The sequence below is a fragment of the Miniopterus schreibersii genome (genome assembly GCF_964146895.1).
Source record: "Miniopterus schreibersii genome assembly, chromosome: 11".
NCBI lineage: Eukaryota > Metazoa > Chordata > Mammalia > Chiroptera > Miniopteridae > Miniopterus > Miniopterus schreibersii.
In genome coordinates this window covers 52,895,832-52,913,526 of record NC_138111.1, presented here as the reverse complement: position 1 = coordinate 52,913,526, position 17,695 = coordinate 52,895,832, and the positions used below count along the sequence as shown (strand labels likewise).

General features: G+C 37.8%; 1 protein-coding gene across 20 annotated transcripts in view; it reads left to right on the top strand.

Moving 5' to 3' along the window:
• Positions 1 to 14,494, top strand: part of BNC2 (basonuclin zinc finger protein 2) — a 402,482-nt gene extending 387,988 nt beyond the window's left edge. For 17 of the 20 annotated variants that reach the window (XM_081151990.1, XM_081151987.1, XM_081151986.1 and 14 more), the window contains one exon: positions 11,253 to 14,494. In XM_081151990.1, the coding sequence (XP_081008116.1) occupies positions 11,253 to 11,913 (661 nt within the window). In that variant the 3' untranslated portion in view covers positions 11,914 to 14,494. Of the gene's footprint in view, positions 1 to 9,644; positions 9,679 to 11,252 lie in introns of all 20 variants that reach the window. The other 3 variants (XM_081151995.1, XM_081151992.1, XM_081151994.1) reach the window with 3 other exon arrangements.
• The last annotated feature ends 3,201 nt before the right edge of the window (positions 14,495 to 17,695 follow it).

Sequence of the window (17,695 nt, the reverse complement as noted above, 5' to 3'; positions counted from 1 at the left end):
TTTGTTCCTCTCTTCCTCTGAGAACAGTAGCCAATAATTGCCAAAGTCTGTCTTAAATTTTATCAGAAAGGTGCATGTACATGTTTGATCTTCAGGGTGTAGAAAAGGTGATTCAGCTCCATGAATAAATTTTAAAACAAAATAATATTTGCTTTGGGTGATTTATAAATAAATATGAGGCAACCATTGGTGCCAAGTGTGAACCTTCTCTTTGATTGCTGGTTAAATCCGTCCAGATTTAAACATGTAAACTTCTTGATTTGTATGGAGTAAGACATCTGTATTTGGTTTATTAAAACCTGCTGATGTCTCCAGAACTAAATTTGTTCATATATAGGCCTCTGGGTAGCTGTAGTTAAAAAACAGAGATGTATAGTTTTTGCTTGTCTGATTACCTGACTTCCAGCCCTGTACAGGTGTGCAGGAATAAATTAACATGAGCTACCTCTGCTGAGCCACCGCATACATTAACAACAGAGGTGAAGATGCAAAAACATGCTACCTGCCTCCTGTTATCACCTTCTCAGCAGCAACATCCATTTTTTTTCCATCATTCTCTATGTTTGGAAACTTAACAGAGAACTTTTCTGAGAGATTTTCAATAAATACACATAATTCCACTAGGCAACACCTCCAAGAAATGAGCCACTTAACACCAATTCAAGATAACTATTAGTGTATTTGTCCTAATATAATTAGCTGTCAAATACAATATGTTAATCCTTTCCAAGTACAAGATGAGAACATTTTAAAAGTATCAGCCATTTATTTCATTTCCCATATATTTGCCAATCAAACTGTAACTCTCCTTTCCCACCATTCTTTATGAAGTGCGGTTGTGCAGTTCCTCTGACTTCTAAATGTTAAGGAAGAGATTTTTTTTTTCGGTGTTACTGTTTGGTTTCACAGTAGAGCCAACAGATCAATAGGTCTTTTGTACTTATTTCCATTACTTTCCATCAAAGGCAAACAAACAAAATAAATCCCCCTTCTGAGTAATTGCTAGTTGTGCCTTCCTCAAGCGAAACTTTGGTAGTAAGATAAACTTCCGTGTCATTCCTGTCTCTGGGGTTCTTTTTATATACTGGGAGAAGAGCAGTGAGCAAAAACAGTCTCCTGGTATCACAGGGAGAGACTCTGTCAAGCCTGAAGTGAGCCTCCTATCTTCCTAATGACCTCCTGCTGGCCCAGCTGGATGTAAGACAAGCTCATTTAAGCCTCTGCTGACCTTTCACTCCTCCACTCCCAGAACTACACCAGTCACTTCCACCAGGCTGCCTACCAAACAAACAACAGAGCTTAGTGGCAGGCGGATGACTTCCTTTTCATGATACAAAGAGATTTTTACAAATTTCTATTGATGGGAGTTACAGTAAATCTCTTGTGGCTACATAACTTCCATTGCACAAACATAATGCTTCTTTATGGTCCTTATTTTTACCTTCCATTAAAAAGAACAAACTACTCCTCTTGCCAGCATTATCTTGAAAATTCAGGCAAAAGCATTTAGAGCAGAGCACATATATGGAATGCACAAGCAGTATTTTTCATGATGACACCACTTTGAAGGGTCGTTTTCCTGATTTCTACCTCTCTTGGGTCCACCACCGTCTCTCTGAGCCTCTGGTAGAATTTATGGATGTGAATCTTTCTCACAAATAATTATTTATTTGAGAAATTCATTTTTGTAGATAATCTTTTTAAACATATATGCCATTTCCCACCAGGAAGCTAGTCTGTAAGACTGAACACATATATTAACATTCACTTGTATCGAACCCGGTAAGAATGGTTCTCTGGTAGGCGAAAGGCTTCTACCAGCTCTCCTTTCCTGGAAGCGACCATTTGTTGTGCTAAGAAGGGGGACTTTTCTTTCCAAGTTGAAATTTCATAGCAAAGGTTGGGCTATAGCATTTCTTTCTTTTTAAAAAAATTCCTTCTCAGAAATAATAAGTGAATGTGGCAGAATATGAAAGTTTACACTTACCAAAAGAGGACAATGTCATAGAGAAGGAATTTGGTAACTTTGCTTCTTGAGTGACAGGATGTGTGTGTGCACGTGCATGTGAGAGAGAAGCAGGCTGAGGAAAGAGAAAGAGAGAATATTTTTTAAGAAAGGACAATTTTTCTTCAGTTATTTAATATAAAACTACACTTTAAAAAAATATACCTAGATTTTATGTCCTAATGCAAGCTGCTTGGATTAAAACAGGAGTTGTAAATTCCTGGTAAAAAAGCTGTTATGCCTGAAGTGTTAGTGATCGTAACTCTAGTACTTTATGGAGTTTATTACTTCTTTTATTAACTAGGAGGAAAAATGTTACCCACTTCTAGTTTAATTCTTTTTCTTGCTTGCTGTAATTATTTTGACTTTACCTTAGAAAGAAAAAAAAAAGCCAAATGTTGCTAACTGAACATATGTAAGTGATGCCTCAATTTTTCTATTGCATATATTGATCTGAATTATTACCAGCTATTCTGAAATTATGCTAACATTCTAATCTAAATACATCCACATAATATATATGTATGTTTATTCAAAAGCACCCTCATAAATAAGAATATCAAAAGACAAATCATCCTTAATTGCTAGAATAGACGTTTTTATCTTGGAAGGTAATGTATGAAGTTATGTTATGTTACATTGATGGGAAATAACAAGATTTTGTACGTAAAAGAAGACAGATTTGGGCAGCGAGAACAACAGACCTTCGGAAGGAAGCCTCCTGGGTCTGATGGCCAGCTGAGGGGAACCGCTCGAACTCTGCTGCCTTCTTAGTCTGCTCTGTCACTGCGGGGGCACTGGTGGGTCAGTTCGCTCACTAGTAATTGTGTTTTACAGACTTCTAAAGCAATTGGCTCAGTCAGTCCCAATTCAATAAAAGTAGAGAGCAAGAGAGAGAGCACTTTTGTTCTATTTTTTACTTGAAATTATTTCATTCAGCAGTCTGTCTTTTTTATTACCAGGACTTGACATTAGCACTCCAAGCTATATTAGCATCCATTTCAGCAGTTCAGTAATGGTATTAAAAAAACACTTAACTTCAACGGTGAATGGTTGTATGACAGTACCATAAAAAATCCACATTAAAAAAAACCCTCATGTATTTGTCCCAGCAAATTATTTTTCACTTGTTTAACCACTTCAAAACTATCTTCTTGTGATGGGCATTCATGAAGACCTCCTTGTTCTCAGAAGCAGTCAGTGGAGGTGCTCTGTTGATTAGAGAATTCGGGGAAGAGGAAAGGGAAATCCAGTGGGAAGAGGGTAGGTAAAGATGCTGTTTACCCTGTAGTTAGATTACCTTCCATTCATCAGCAGAGATGGAATTGGCAACCTCAGAGCACCCAAGGTGAAATTCTTGGATCCTTATGCATGGCTGGGATTTGATTTTGAACCCAACCCTCTCCAAACTTGGGAGCAAAGCCTAACTACTTTGGCACTGCAGTGAGCTCATAAATGACTACATTAGGTTCTAAATTTTGATTAAACATTCAGTAATTAATCAATGGTAGACACGAAGCAGTTGGCAAGGTCCAGAGCTGCAAAATGTTTAAGACATAAAACATTACGAAGTAATTAGAATATGCTCCTTCAAGAGAAGGATTGCCTTCAATAAAGAGGTAAATGATAGCATCCTGTTTATTGTGTAGGCAGCCAGAGCAATATGATAAACTGCTGGAGATACACATATCAGTAATCATCCGCATTATTAGTGCCATTAATCATAATTCCAAAAATATGACAGCAGCAGCCAACTTTTTGACCAATTTTGCTTCTGCCTGTTGGCCATTATGACTTAGCTAATAGACTGCAGAGCTCCTGTGCGTGGCAGTTTGCATTGAGAATGGAAGGTTAATTATATTTGAGCTGCTGATTTCTTCTCTCCTTGGAAAAGGCTTAGCACTTTGACAATCCCCGGAGCTCACTGTTGTTAAACCAGTAAAAGTACTTTATTGAAATTTTCTTTGTTGGTCAGGAATGAGGAGATGTTTCAAATGAGATATAAGCGCCAGGCTGGGATAGCCGCTAATGTTTCTTACTCCAAAGTGATCCTTGGGCAGCAAGATGAACTCAGTGGTTTCTTTAGATCACTTTGTGCTCTCATTTCTCTTCTGCAGACAGGTAAACATTTCAGCACTATAGAGTGATACACCAGGGAATCCCACAAGATTAACAGTAGTCTCAATATGTATACATGGAACTAAGGAGTTGGGAGGAGTGGCTAAGAATATTGGGAGAAATAAGCACCTCTTTCATACAGAATTCTGCTTCAGTTATGCTTATGGGAATGAAAAGCAAGAATTTTACAAAAATCGAATGTTTCTAAAAATCAAAGTATTTAGTCACATAGGTACATTGCTGGTTGGTTAACTGAAGTTTTCATGTTTCGGCTGTTAATTTTAACATCATTTAACCAAAGACATGCATCAGATTTTGTGCATTCCTTTTGTTCATTTCTCTTAAGTAGTTTCACTTTCAACGTAGAATTAATTCTAGATAAGGCCACAGCTAAATAGTAATATCGTCTACAAAATCCTGTCCACTCTCTTGGGGAACTCATCCCTAATGTTATGGTTTTGAAAGATCATAATTTAACCATTTTAATGATGTAAAACATTTTGAATATTTTTAGCAAGTATTTCCTTTGGAAAAGATCTTGGAAAGAAATTGATGTCGCACGTTGTTATACACATTAGAAAAGAAAGCTGTTTTAAAATGGCAGAAAGTTTTGAAAATCAAGAGGAAAATGCATTCCTATTATTTTGGGAATATGTCTTCTAAAGTATGTAAGTCACACTATAAATCATGGGATCACAGACTTGAGCATTAGTTCATCCAGGGTAAATATAAAATTCAAAAGTTCTACCTCAGATTTATTTAAATTCTTAAAAGATGCCAGTGTTCTTGGCTTTGCTTTTTCTTACCAACGATAGTAGTAAACTGAGCACCGTATGAACTGCCTGATTGAGAAAATTTCCAAATGCTGTGAAAACATAATCCTGTTCACAGTGTAACACTCAGTGTCTCACATTACAGTGCAACAGGTACCTATAGAATAATCAGCACCCGTGAAAAGCCTTGATTGTGTCAGTTGTATCAGTGGATATGAATACTACCCTTAACCTGAGCATCCAGCATACATAGTTTCCTTCTCTCAATCTGCTTTCCCAAATGCCATCACAACATCAACATTTTTTATGCATTCCACAGCAATGACAAATTGTTTTCTAACCGTAGCGCCAGATTTAGTATGCAAAAGACACGTTTGCCTCTGCCAACAAACCAATAATTCTCGCTAACATCTTCAGAGTTACAACATTTATAAAGTTGCAAAGTGGAGTAAACAAACCATCTGTTTGGCTTTTCCGTATGTGTCATGCTTTCTTATTAGCATATTACAATTCATTTAGTAAACAAATTTGGTGATTTCATTCATGTCAAAGTTAGGTCGGAAGCTTGAAGATGATTAACATTCCTGGGACAGGCACATTAATACATTGCTTCCTCGGCAAAGTTAAATGGCTTCTCAGGAGAATCGCCCCTTGTTGACAAGATGAGACTGTCAATTTTGTTTGCCTGCCACATTAGGGGCCGTAAGGGGATGGCAGGTCTGAGAGAGGGGAGTCATGTAGGCAGCATAATTCACTGCGAATTGAGAAAAGAAGTCTAATTCTGATAAATGGTCGACCCCAATACATCCTACCTGTTATTACAACAGACGTGCCGTATCTGTGCAGTAAATTAGCTAAACCCCTAAAGAGTTTGGTGGGAGCTTATCTTCAAGTGAATAATTTGAATGTAGTGGGAACTGTCTGCGTGACCAGTATGGATGATTTGTTTTATATTGAAAGGGATTGAAGTGACTGAATTTCATACTTATAATTTGCAAGAATTAGCTTAGCTTTTATATCATGCATGTAATATGTACTTCTTCATTTTTTGTATTTTTTGAATGTTGTTCACTAGAATCTTAACATTGAATATTTTCCTAAGCTAGGAGTAGTTTTCAGATCTTCTGGAGAGAATTTTTAAATAATAGCCTATAGAACAACTACTAGCTTTTGTAGAAATGCATTCTATCAAAAATGTCATTTAACCCACAGGACTGTAAGCTTCCTACCATGAATAAATAATAATATAAAAATTTTTAGCAGTTAAGGACAATAGACAGTGTCATAGCAAGCCAGAAAAGAAGAGAATTAAGTGGCACAGAGATTTTAATTTTTTTTCTGTCAATTTGGGTAACAGGTTTACATTTCTGTATATATAGTATCTGCTATGTAAATATTGTAAATATCACTGAGATCATTCTGATCAATACGAGGGATGTGTGTGTGCTTTGAGTGGCAGAGGTAAGCAAGAAAATAAAGACAAAAACTAATTCAAAATGGAGCCTTAATTCACATTGTAATTGGAGCTATTGTAATTAATTATCAGGTATTTTGTTCCAATTCTCTAAGTTTAGAATGGCTCAAAGCTAATTAAAGAATTAAGAGTTAGATGTTGGGCTTCTCATCTAGCCTGTAGCTTGATTCACTAGTCAGTTTTGACTGACACATTCTGGTTCTCTCATTTGGGCATGAGACTTCCTTTTTATTTATTTATTTATTTAAAAAGTCCTTCCCTGTATCCCAAAGCTAAAATCTCAAAAACACTTTATTATGTTTTTTATTTTAATTTTTATGGGTTAAACATTACATTAAGTCAAACTGGGCATTTGGACAAGTTTGGAAAGAGAGATATGGAAAAAGAAAAGCCCAAGACAGGACATACTTTCTCTGTGTAAAGGGCACTTGCATTTACTTGACTGTGTTTGATGAATTTGGTGTCTTCTGTGGTTGCTTGATTGTTTGTTTTTAACTGATGTATAATTGATGTAAGTTTTCATTAAAGAAACAGAAAAAAAAACCTGATACTTTACTTTAGTTCAGTTAGAGTACTTCCACTTAGCATTTCAAAAAATAAGTTTGGTGTTATGACCTCTCCTACAGTACATAGACCTCATTACTTTTTGCTTTTAAGGGTGATCTTAGTGTCTTCAGGAGGCTTTTGGTAAACTCACAGTATGGAAGGAGTAGGAAAGAGTGCAGAGGATCTGAGGAAACATTGTAATTCTAAGCATAGCCCAAAGTATAGGACTGTTTCATGCCCTAATTACATAGCAGTGCCTTGCACCTCACTGGGTTATTAATAGGGTCAGAATTACCCTCTGCTGTATTACCATAGTATTTGCTTAAATATTCTTCTGCTCCATGCTTCCAATCTTGGGATCATTGTTTTCTACAGCGTATTTTTGGAAAAGCTTCTTAAGACTCATGCATAATATTGATTGAAAGCAAATAAATGTACTTTTAAGTATGTCCCACGTGCAAAGCATTCTACTTTACTGCAAGAGACTAGAGGTTGAATCAGATTTAGTTTGTGTTATTCTTGAAAGTGACCATCTTGGGGCTGAGTTTCAGACTACTCTCTTAAAAAGCACTACTATGCTCATTAAGACCAGATCCCTATTAACACCAGGTCCTTACTCTTTCTGCTTGTGAACTCATCTTCTCGCTCTGTCCCAGTAACTTTTTTCTGTGAGAGGAATTTGCCCCTGTATGTCACTATTGTCTACCTAATTGAAGCAAGTAGAAACAGCTTTTATATACTGTTTATGTTCTTGTAAAATGTAAGTTCTAATACAATCTGGATTTTTGTTAATGATTATTTTTCCCTCTTTTCTGGAGATAGTCAAAACATAGTCTGTTTTCTAGAAAAATCATCTCTCTTTCTAGAGAACACAACATTGGTTCCTTCATGGATTCCTTCTTCCACTTATTACATACAACTGCATATTGCTTCCTCTGCAAGGGAGTCTTTCTCCTGTTTCCAGAGCTCTGTGGTCTTCCTCCCACTTTAGGATCCTCTCTGTGTGGGCAGTAGGCATGACTTCTTTCTGTGTCTCTTCCATCTCCCTTTCTGTTTACCTCTTCGTTTTCTGATCCAAATAAACTTGTAAGTTGCTATTAACCCTAGGTCTTTGTATCTCTTCATGACGATAGTATTTTATGACAGTTAATGGTATGGATTGGCTGATCTTACACTGTCTTTGTTAAAATCAAGTGCTCTTTTCCCTTCTATGGAGGCTGAACCTAACCTCATGAGGGACAGGATCGATACCCTAGGGAATTTGAAGTCTTTCTCCTTTCCCTCCTTCTTTTCCTTTTCCTCTTACTACCCCAGCCACACTATGAGAGTTTGTTAGAAAATCTCAAAAGCTCACTATCATGAGTAAAGCAGCAGGCTTTCCACAGCCCATCCTTCCCGTCCTCATTCCAAGTGTTTTGCATATGGTATTTAGGAGGATTATTAAACAAAAATGAAATAGATTAAGAAATGAATGTAAAAGAATCAATTCTCTTGAACTGTGGTTGCATAATGGAAATCGACTACCATGAATGAACCATGTACTGAAGTTACGAACAGCAGAGCTAATGCACTGCCATGAGTTCATCTTTATTATTGCATTACACCTGAATCAATTGATAAAGTAGCTTTTTTTTTTAAAGCAAAGGATGGCACTTAATTGAATAAAAGTCAATGTAATTATATTAGCAGAGGCCAACAGTACTGCTGACAGCGGAAAAGGGACACTGTTGAACAGAGTGCCAGAGCTGGTCTACACATTTCTGCACATCGTTTGGTTGACAGATATTGAGGGCTGGTACATAGTCTAATTAGATTACAGATTTCTATTGCTGTAAGTGAGAAATGAAGAGAAACATCTCTTCCTGGTAACATATCGGTGGAGATGTGCAATTTCACAAGTCATTTTAGGAAAGATGTGTCCATCTGGGTGATCAGCGTGTCCTTTTGTCAATGTTAATTTATTCTTCCTTATTCAGTGTGTCTCTGTGACTGCCGTGTATCTGGCTGCTGTGTTCTCAGCAGTGAATCTAGGAAGCGGTAACTGCAGATGTGTGAGAAGCAACACGGAGTTATAGATTACAGTCAGTCGCAAAATGTGTGCTTGTGAAATTAAGAAAGTGGGGAGCATGTTAAAAATAATAAACGGGTAGGATTTTGTGAGCTGCTTATGGCTGGCAGATTGTTTTGTCAGCAGAGTAATAGTACATAGTGTAACTCTGTTTCCACATTCTTGTAATAACTCTGGTGGTGTCATGCCCATATGTCGCAGTAGGCATTTCCTGCACTCTGCTTAGCAACCTGCACTTGGAGTTATCTGCCATCTGACACCAAGGAAATGGGGAGACTGTGTCAGAGCAAGGGACCGTGGGGACAACTTCTGTTTATCATTCATGTATCTGCACACTGCATGCATCTGTGTAGAACTCATTTATGGATGATGCTGATGCTGTGAATTTGTTTTATCTTAATTTGATTTATGATTTTTGGATTATGCAGCTGATCTGAAAATCATCAAGACAGCATATGAGATGATCGCTTATGACAGAAAATGATTTTGTGATCAGAACATTTTAAACCCCTATATTATTGTTTAAGTTTTTTTTAAACCAGATGTCTAGAATGTGAATTTGTTTTCTCTCTCTCTCTCTCTCTCTCTCTCTCTTTCTCTCTTTCTCTCTCTTTTTCTCTCTCTGTCTCTCATTCTTGCTTTCTTTTGTGATCGATTTAGCAAAAGATTAGAAAGCTGATCTTATTATCACAAGGTAAGCTCAGCCTTCCTAAGTGCAGTGTGGAGAGGGCAGTGACCCTCTTCCCCTTAAAACCCAGAGTGCTATATATATTGTCTTGTGTGGAAAGGTGGAGAAGTCTTTCTCACCTTTCTTGTCTCTGAGGCACATACCTCTCAACCACCTCTAAAAAATATTAGCCACACTTGTCACCAAATGGAGTGACTTGTCTGGGTCTTCCATATGTTTTATTTATAATCAGGAAGTCTGTTGAACTTTATACTGGCTATTCTAGGTCATTTCTATTATCACAATTACTTCTCCAAGATATAGAGCTTCTGCCATTATTGAGAAGCTTTTATATATCTGTAATTTGTTTACTGGTTTATTTTTTGGAAGGGTAGCCTTCAATTTAGGTACTTGTCAAACACATGAGCCTTTGCAGGTGGAGAGAGGTATATGCTCAAGGGCACTTTAAAAATAAATGGGGGGTGTAAATACAAAGGCAATGTTTTCAGGTAGATAACAACATATCAGGCTTTGTAAATCACGCCATCCCTATGGATGCTCTGGGACAAATCCTATCTTTCTTTACACAAGCAAAGCACTCAGTGAGCGGAGTAAAGTTTTGCTTGTCTAAGAAGTACGGATTCCCGTTGTTACAATAGAGAGACCGTATGTTATTATTGTGCTTGATTTTTTTCTTTTTTTTGTATTTATTGTGGGTATTTTTTTCGTTTTGTCCCTTTGGGTTTTCTGTTGTTTAATGTGATTTTTTTAAAGGGTGGGTGGGTTTTATTTTTTAAAAACAGTATCTGTTTTTCAAGTTTTGTTTTGAAGAATTAAATTTTAAAAGTTGAATTGCTTAATGAAAACTTTTCAACTCTAAAATGTAGCAACTTCTGAAAATAATGTGTTTTACTCTTAGATTGAGCTGAAATCCTAAATCATTCTGGGAAAAATAGTTTATGTTACAGAGTCTATAACCCTATTTCAAATTGCTAATCTATTCAGCTCAATTTTTTCCTGCCTAAAACTTGAAGTGTAGAAAGGTGAAGGGCAAGATTTCATTATTTTCTAAGTTAAACCTAAACTATTTAGACCATTTCCCTTTTTTAAAAAATGAGTCCTTTTTATACCTCTAAATAAAGTGTTTGCTGTAGAAAAAAAGGTTTTGTTCTGTTTTTAGGTAAATTTAAATTACTCAGTTTAGACAAGCAGAAAGTTCGCATTCTTTTATTCTATTTAATTTATATTCTAAAATCTCTGCTATGAGATTGTCTGTAGCTGATGCTGCTACCTAGCAAAGCTAACAGAACAATCACTGAGAAAAAGGTGCATGGTGCACATTCATCCTACCATTGAAGAGTTTTACTCTCTTATAAAAATTATGTTAATGTAAAGCTCCCCTTATTGCACTTCCCACCACCACTTATTCCCAGATCCTGAGGATGTAGGGAAATGTTTGCTTTTATAATGGTGTAATTAGCGATGAATGTACTTATTTGATGCCTAGTGAAAGCTGAATCAATTTTAAAATGCTCTCCTTTTTCTCGCCCCTTCCCACCCCTTCTACACCTCCCTTCCCCCCTTCCCTCTTGTTTTCCTAGACACAGTGCCAACATAAATCTGCATCGTAAACTGTTGACCAAAGAACTCGATGACATGGGCCTGGACTCATCGCAGCCCTCCCTTAGCAAGGACCTCCGGGATGAATTTTTGATGAAGATCTATGGCGCCCAGCACCCCCTGGGCCTCGACGTCAGGGAAGACGCCTCTTCCCCTGCGGGGACTGAAGACTCGCACCTGAACGGCTACGGGAGAGGCATGGCGGAGGACTACATGGTCCTCGATCTGAGCACCACCTCCAGCCTCCAGTCCAGCAGCAGCATCCACTCCTCCAGAGAATCCGACGCTGGCAGTGACGAGGGGATTCTTCTCGACGACATCGACGGGGCGAGTGACAGCGGGGAATCAGCACACAAGGCCGAGGCCCCTGCCCTCCCTGGCAGCCTCGGGGCTGAAGTTTCGGGATCTCTGATGTTCAACAGCTTGTCCGGGAGCAATGGTGGGATTATGTGCAACATTTGCCACAAAATGTACAGCAACAAGGGGACCCTGAGGGTGCACTACAAAACTGTGCATTTGCGGGAAATGCACAAGTGCAAAGTCCCCGGTTGCAATATGATGTTTTCCTCTGTGCGAAGCCGAAACCGGCACAGTCAGAACCCTAATCTCCACAAAAACATTCCCTTCACTTCAGTAGATTAGTCTCAGAACGGATACTACAAATGCCAGCTCTCACCAGATGGCCTACATATTTGAACTGCCATAGTCAGTGTGTGCTTGTGTACTGGGTGTGTGGGTGTGTGTGTACACACATGTATGCCTCTACGCACACACACACATTTTCTTTTCTTTAGATATAAAAAGATAAACACTAAGTGCTTTTGAATTTTTTTTCCTTTATAGTTTTTGAAAAGGGGTGGGAACTTTCATTTGGGGATAAAAACTAACTACCCTTAAAAGACACACACACACACACACACACACATATAAAGCGTGCAAGTAGCCCAAATTTTGAGAGAATAATAATTCTTAGTCCTCTCCAAAGAGACAGTTTGTTGTACCCATGACTGTTGCCTGCAAAAAAAAAATATATAAGGGGGGGAGAGAAAAAAGAAACAAAAAAGGAACTTCTTAATAGTTGTCTTTTGTGAACTTGAAGGTTTTGAGAGAATCTTCAACTACAGCATGGCAGATTCACCTGTAAATATTTAGCCTTGAGAGGCCAATGATGTAAAACAATTGTATTGATGTTGTTTAACTCTTTTGTTTAATTTTTACAGTTACATCCAGCTGTTAGATATGCAGGAAAAAAATATAGTTTGCTGGCTAGCTCTATTCATTTATGTTAGCATTAATGCACATTTTTAAAAAAACAAAAACAAAACAAAAAACATGGTCTTGTTTTTACTACCTGCTAGATATAGTGATAAAGAGGTGCTGGCATGCTTTACAGCACAGATCTGATTTTTTTAAATGTCCTGTACTAGTACATAAATCCAGTCATGCACTTTTTTTCATACACTACAAGGGGATGTGTAATATCCATGCTTCTTTTTTATCCTTAAACTATTGCCATACTTCAAATAAGTGTCTTTTTTTTTTAACAAAAAAAAAAAATTCACTTGTATAAAGTGGTCTGGTCAGTATAGGGCACAAATGCCAAACAAAAGTATTAGTGTTAACACAAAACTGCCAACTTTGCACAAGTTTCCAGAAAAGAAAATACAATTAGTCACTCAACATAACCACAGGCCAATTTGTCGGCCACCAGAAAACCGCTTTAAAAAAAAACACTTGGTGATTCTTTCAAGTGCCGAATGTTATTAGAATCAACATTGCATCCTTCTTGCTTATATGTTAAGTTACATAAAAGGAAAACAAAATTATGTGGAGTGAAACAGCCAAGGCATTTATTCTTTAGAGGCAGGATAATATTTCAGGATACAAAAGCCCAAATTACCCACTATGGAACAAAGCTGCATACAGTAAGAGTTGAACACGCACTTCCAAGGACCTAACCCTATCCTTTACACAGAAAGAGAACGTCTGAACCAGGCTGGCCTGTTGTACGGCTGCCTAATTTGTTGCAAGTTCTTCAGTAGTACTATGATTCAGGCCCGTTTGATAGACAAAATCAAAAGACGTTTAACAGCAGCCGTACTTGGGAGCTTTGAAAACATGTGCTGAACTTGAATAGAGTAACACTCCCTTCTGAAAAGCCAGAAGAACGGGGGTTTAAAACAGGATCTCTCACTGTTTTGTGTTTCCCTACGCGATTTGTCAGAGAGAAATGAAAGCAAGCCTAAAACCAAGCAATTGAGAGTGAGAAAAAGGGGGGGAGATGATTCTCCAAACCTTTTTGTTTTGTTTTGTTTTGTTTCTGATGTTTACACATGTTGCCTGAGCTGGTTAACCGCATCGGCAGCCTCAGCTACCACAACATACTGACTAAATGATGATATTTACTCAAGATCAGTCTGTAGCCAAAACCATTAGGGTGTGCATTGCAGACTGTGTTTTGTTGTCTTTTTTTTTTTTTTAAGTGAAGGGGGGAAAAAAGATAAACAAGGAATAGTTTGTCAAGCAGTACAAAATAATTTCAAGAGAATGTATTTCTTTTGTGCATTTAATGGCCTCAAACATTTCTCATCAGTCTAAAGGTTAGGAATACCCCCTTTGTTTAAACTTTTCATTTCATTTCCATTTTTCATGTTTTGTAATTATTTTTTCTATGTTCACATCAGCATTCACTTCCGTTAGTTAAATTTGCCAAAGGAAACTGTTAATATGTTTCTGTTGTTATATTTCCTATAGGATTTATTGTACCTCACAGTATTTATTGTTTCCAAAAATAAGCATCATTAGTTGTGGAATCAGTATTTTTATTTGTGAAAAGTTCTGAAACAATAGATTCTTAAAGATAAGCTAGATGCGTCTGGGAGCTTTATCTTTCCATCTCCTTCAGAGGATGCTATGGGGCTCATTTAATTCTTCATTTGTTCTACAACGAGGAAAGACCAAAAATACTGGCAGTACAAAAGAAACCTTATTAAACACTATGTCTCTTAAATGACAAATGTTTACGGTAGAAAGCTGAGGAATTAGGAATAACTATTTTTGTTTTCTTGTACCTTCGAATTCCCCAAAGTCTTAATTGCTTTATTTTGGTGTTGTGTTAAATTGAATAGACGGAGATGTTTTCTTTTGTTTTATACCATATAAGACTCTGTACAGTATGTTTGTGAAAGATTGAACTAGAATAATGAAAGTTTGTTTGCAAACATTTTGGTCCTCTTAGCGTTCTCTGTGTTGCGCTGTTGCCCCATTACCAAATTACGCAGTTCACAGGGGTGGGGAAAAAATGTTTTTAGTATCCCAACAAAAGATTATGGGCACACTAGCTTTTGGAGTGTGTGCAGACAGAATTATACCCAGTTTTATGAAAATAACACATCTTTATTTCAGCAGATTTTTAAAAGTTACACTCTTGGTTGAGATATTTGAACTCATCTTGTACAGAATCAATGTTTAGTCCATTTAATTTAATGTCAACTAAAAGGTCAGATAGCCCTAGTGACTGAATTGCATAGCTGTCAGCAGGTCACATCAGCAAACGAACGAACCAGGCTTAGAGCTAATATATGTTACTTGCCACAACCAGGCTAATGTGAATGGCCAGTTAGAACAAGTCTAGAAATACTGAGGTTCTCAAAGTAGGATTTCCTTTGCTCAGAATCATGGAAGTGTTCAACTGCGTTTTGTCAGAGAAATGGCAATGAATCCTGGACAACTCACCCTTCTTACGTATCTCCCCTATTTGCTACTACTTTTGTGCCTCAGATGCTCAAATGTAATGGTGGCCTTCTAAATGGGTGATTAACATTTTCCAATACAAAGCCCATTTGCTTCCAAGGGGCAGGGGGAGTGGATAGAAGTGGTACATAGCAGGTAGATCGTGAAGTGTAGGATGCTCCTAGTCCCGAAGTAGTGTTTGTTTTGGGTGTGTGCCTGAGTGCAGTGTTTTAACTTAACTACAGCTCTAGATAATATGGTGATCCCGGGGCTTATTTGCAAACCGGAAGGATAAAGAGATCAGCATTTTAATCACTGAGTCCTTCATCTTTGCCCATTCCAACTGGTTTGTTTTTTCACAGGAGATTCCCATTCTGAAACGGTGTCTCTCTAGCTGTATCCATTCTATGCTGCCTGAAAATTAATAGTGATACTGGTTTTCATCCAAGCGGCTACCCCCCCCCATTTGATTTTAAGCAGAGTTTTGTCACAGGTATACAATTAGGCAATATTATTAATGTGCATGTTCGGAAGGCAATGTTGAAACTTACTGTTCTGATCATTTTAAACTATGTTTGTGTAAATATCAGAAAAGCTTATTCCTCTTTAGGGACTATCTGCATGCTGTGGAGGGGATGACAGGGCAGGAAACGGGATAGGGATGAGTAATTTGGTTTTTAAAATGTGATAAAAAGCTTGACACTCTTTGTTCTATTAATCGTATTGAAATAATTCAACCCTGTGTAACACATTTCAGGTCTTAGTCCAGCCACCCAGTTCAGCCTGATGCCTTCTAAAGGTTCAGAGGTGTTAATATTTTCCTTCTCAATATGATAAACCCCTGTTTTTGAAAACGTTTCTACCACAAGGGTGCCACTGTCTTTGTAGGGTATGATACCTTTGGTCATGAATTTCCAGGCCCTTTCAGTAAGAGGAGAAAGGCACCTAACTGGTTAACAGCACCATTAGTGTATACATTGCTCTTTAAAAAAAAAAAAAAAAAAAAAAAGCTTTGACTATACCAGGAATGGGCTGTTCCACAGGCTTTCTCTTCATTTTACTCAGGAGAAACCATGCATTCGGTTTTCACCAAATAAAATAAATGTGACCTTTTGTTCCCCATCCTCTGTACACACCCCAGATGTGTGCCAAGCAAATGAGAATGGGAGCCCCTGGCAATTAGAACATAAAGAAGCCAGTATCCAGATTGAGATGGACGTGCTGCTAACTGCTAACAGTTGACCTGAGCAGTCCTAACTTGTACTTGGTTTGTTAGTGTTGAATTAGATTGACTAACAGAGTAAATAAAATTCAACTGTAATGAGACGCTCTACATCTGCTATCGTAAAGAAACAAATCACCCAGAAAAAACTTGCATTCTTTCTATCAACACGCTCCTTTTCTTAAGAACTTCTTTTTTAAAATTATGACTAACAAATTTCATTTAAAAACAAAACAAAACATATTCCCCCCAAACTTGGGATATTTATATTAAAGGATTTTGCTTTTCCCTCTCATTCTTTGTTTTTTTTTTAATCGGAAGGGTCTCAACAAGTCAGGAGGGCAATGAAAGGCAGGTGCCAAAAAGACTGGAGGGAATCACAGCTTTTCCAAAGGCCCCGTGAGTAAGGCATACTAAGGAGAGGACCGGTACCTGCCCTGTAGGAAAGCCTGGTACAATTCTGCCTAGCGTGGGTGAGGTCATATTGGTGCAGTGCCCTGCGTGGCTCCCCATGACCAGGTGTGTCACGGAACCCCAGTCTGAGGAAGGAGGAACGCAAGGACAGCTGGGTGGAACAGCCCAAGTTCCTTAGGGTCAGGAGAGCCAACAAGGCAATTGGGCAGGTTGTTTTTATTTGATGCTGGAGTCCCTTCGGAAACAAAAGGATACAATGGGTCAACCTAGGTTGTAGCAGAGGCCAGTGGTCAAGCCTAGCTCTAACTGGGATGCGTACGTGAGTGGTAGCCAGCATGGATCTGCCCTTTCCATCACTGCTTTTGCTCATTGCCACCACCCCCCAGCTACTTGCCTAATTTTCAGTTGATCAAAATGTGAGCTCATTTACCTTCCTATGAAGCATCCCAGTAACTTCTTTGTTTTCATGTCGTCCCTCAAAGCTAAACCATATGTTGTAGTCTGGCTTGTGTTAGTATTAAGGCCACATCTGATCTGTCCCAGACCCATTTCCATATATTCTATCATTGGAGAGCGGCTCACCGTAAATGGTAATTTTCAATTAGTGTTATGTAAATCCAGCTGTAAAACTGAGTAATTTATCATCACTCTTGCCCAGACACCCATCCATCCTCAGGTCCTGTCTTTATTCTTCTCAGAATGCACAGAATGATGTTTACGGTCATTCGGCAATAGCTGGACACCAGTACTGTCTTTGGCATTTGTTGAAAAATCCAAATGCCTAATAACAGGGAGTTAAAAATGAAGCATTTTTACAAGTACACTGAATTGGATCAGCATTATTGTTCATTATAATGCTATATATATTTTTGAAGCAGCATACTATAGTTGTCATAAAACTATCTTTATTTTCTTCTCTAAAGCGTTGTTGTAAATTCATTTGACCTTTACTGCAAAAAAAAATAAAAAATCTTTTTTATATAGAGTATCAAGACAAGGTTCAGTTTGTAACAAATAATGGACCATTACAAAAGAGGAAAGGGAGAAGCCTGGGCT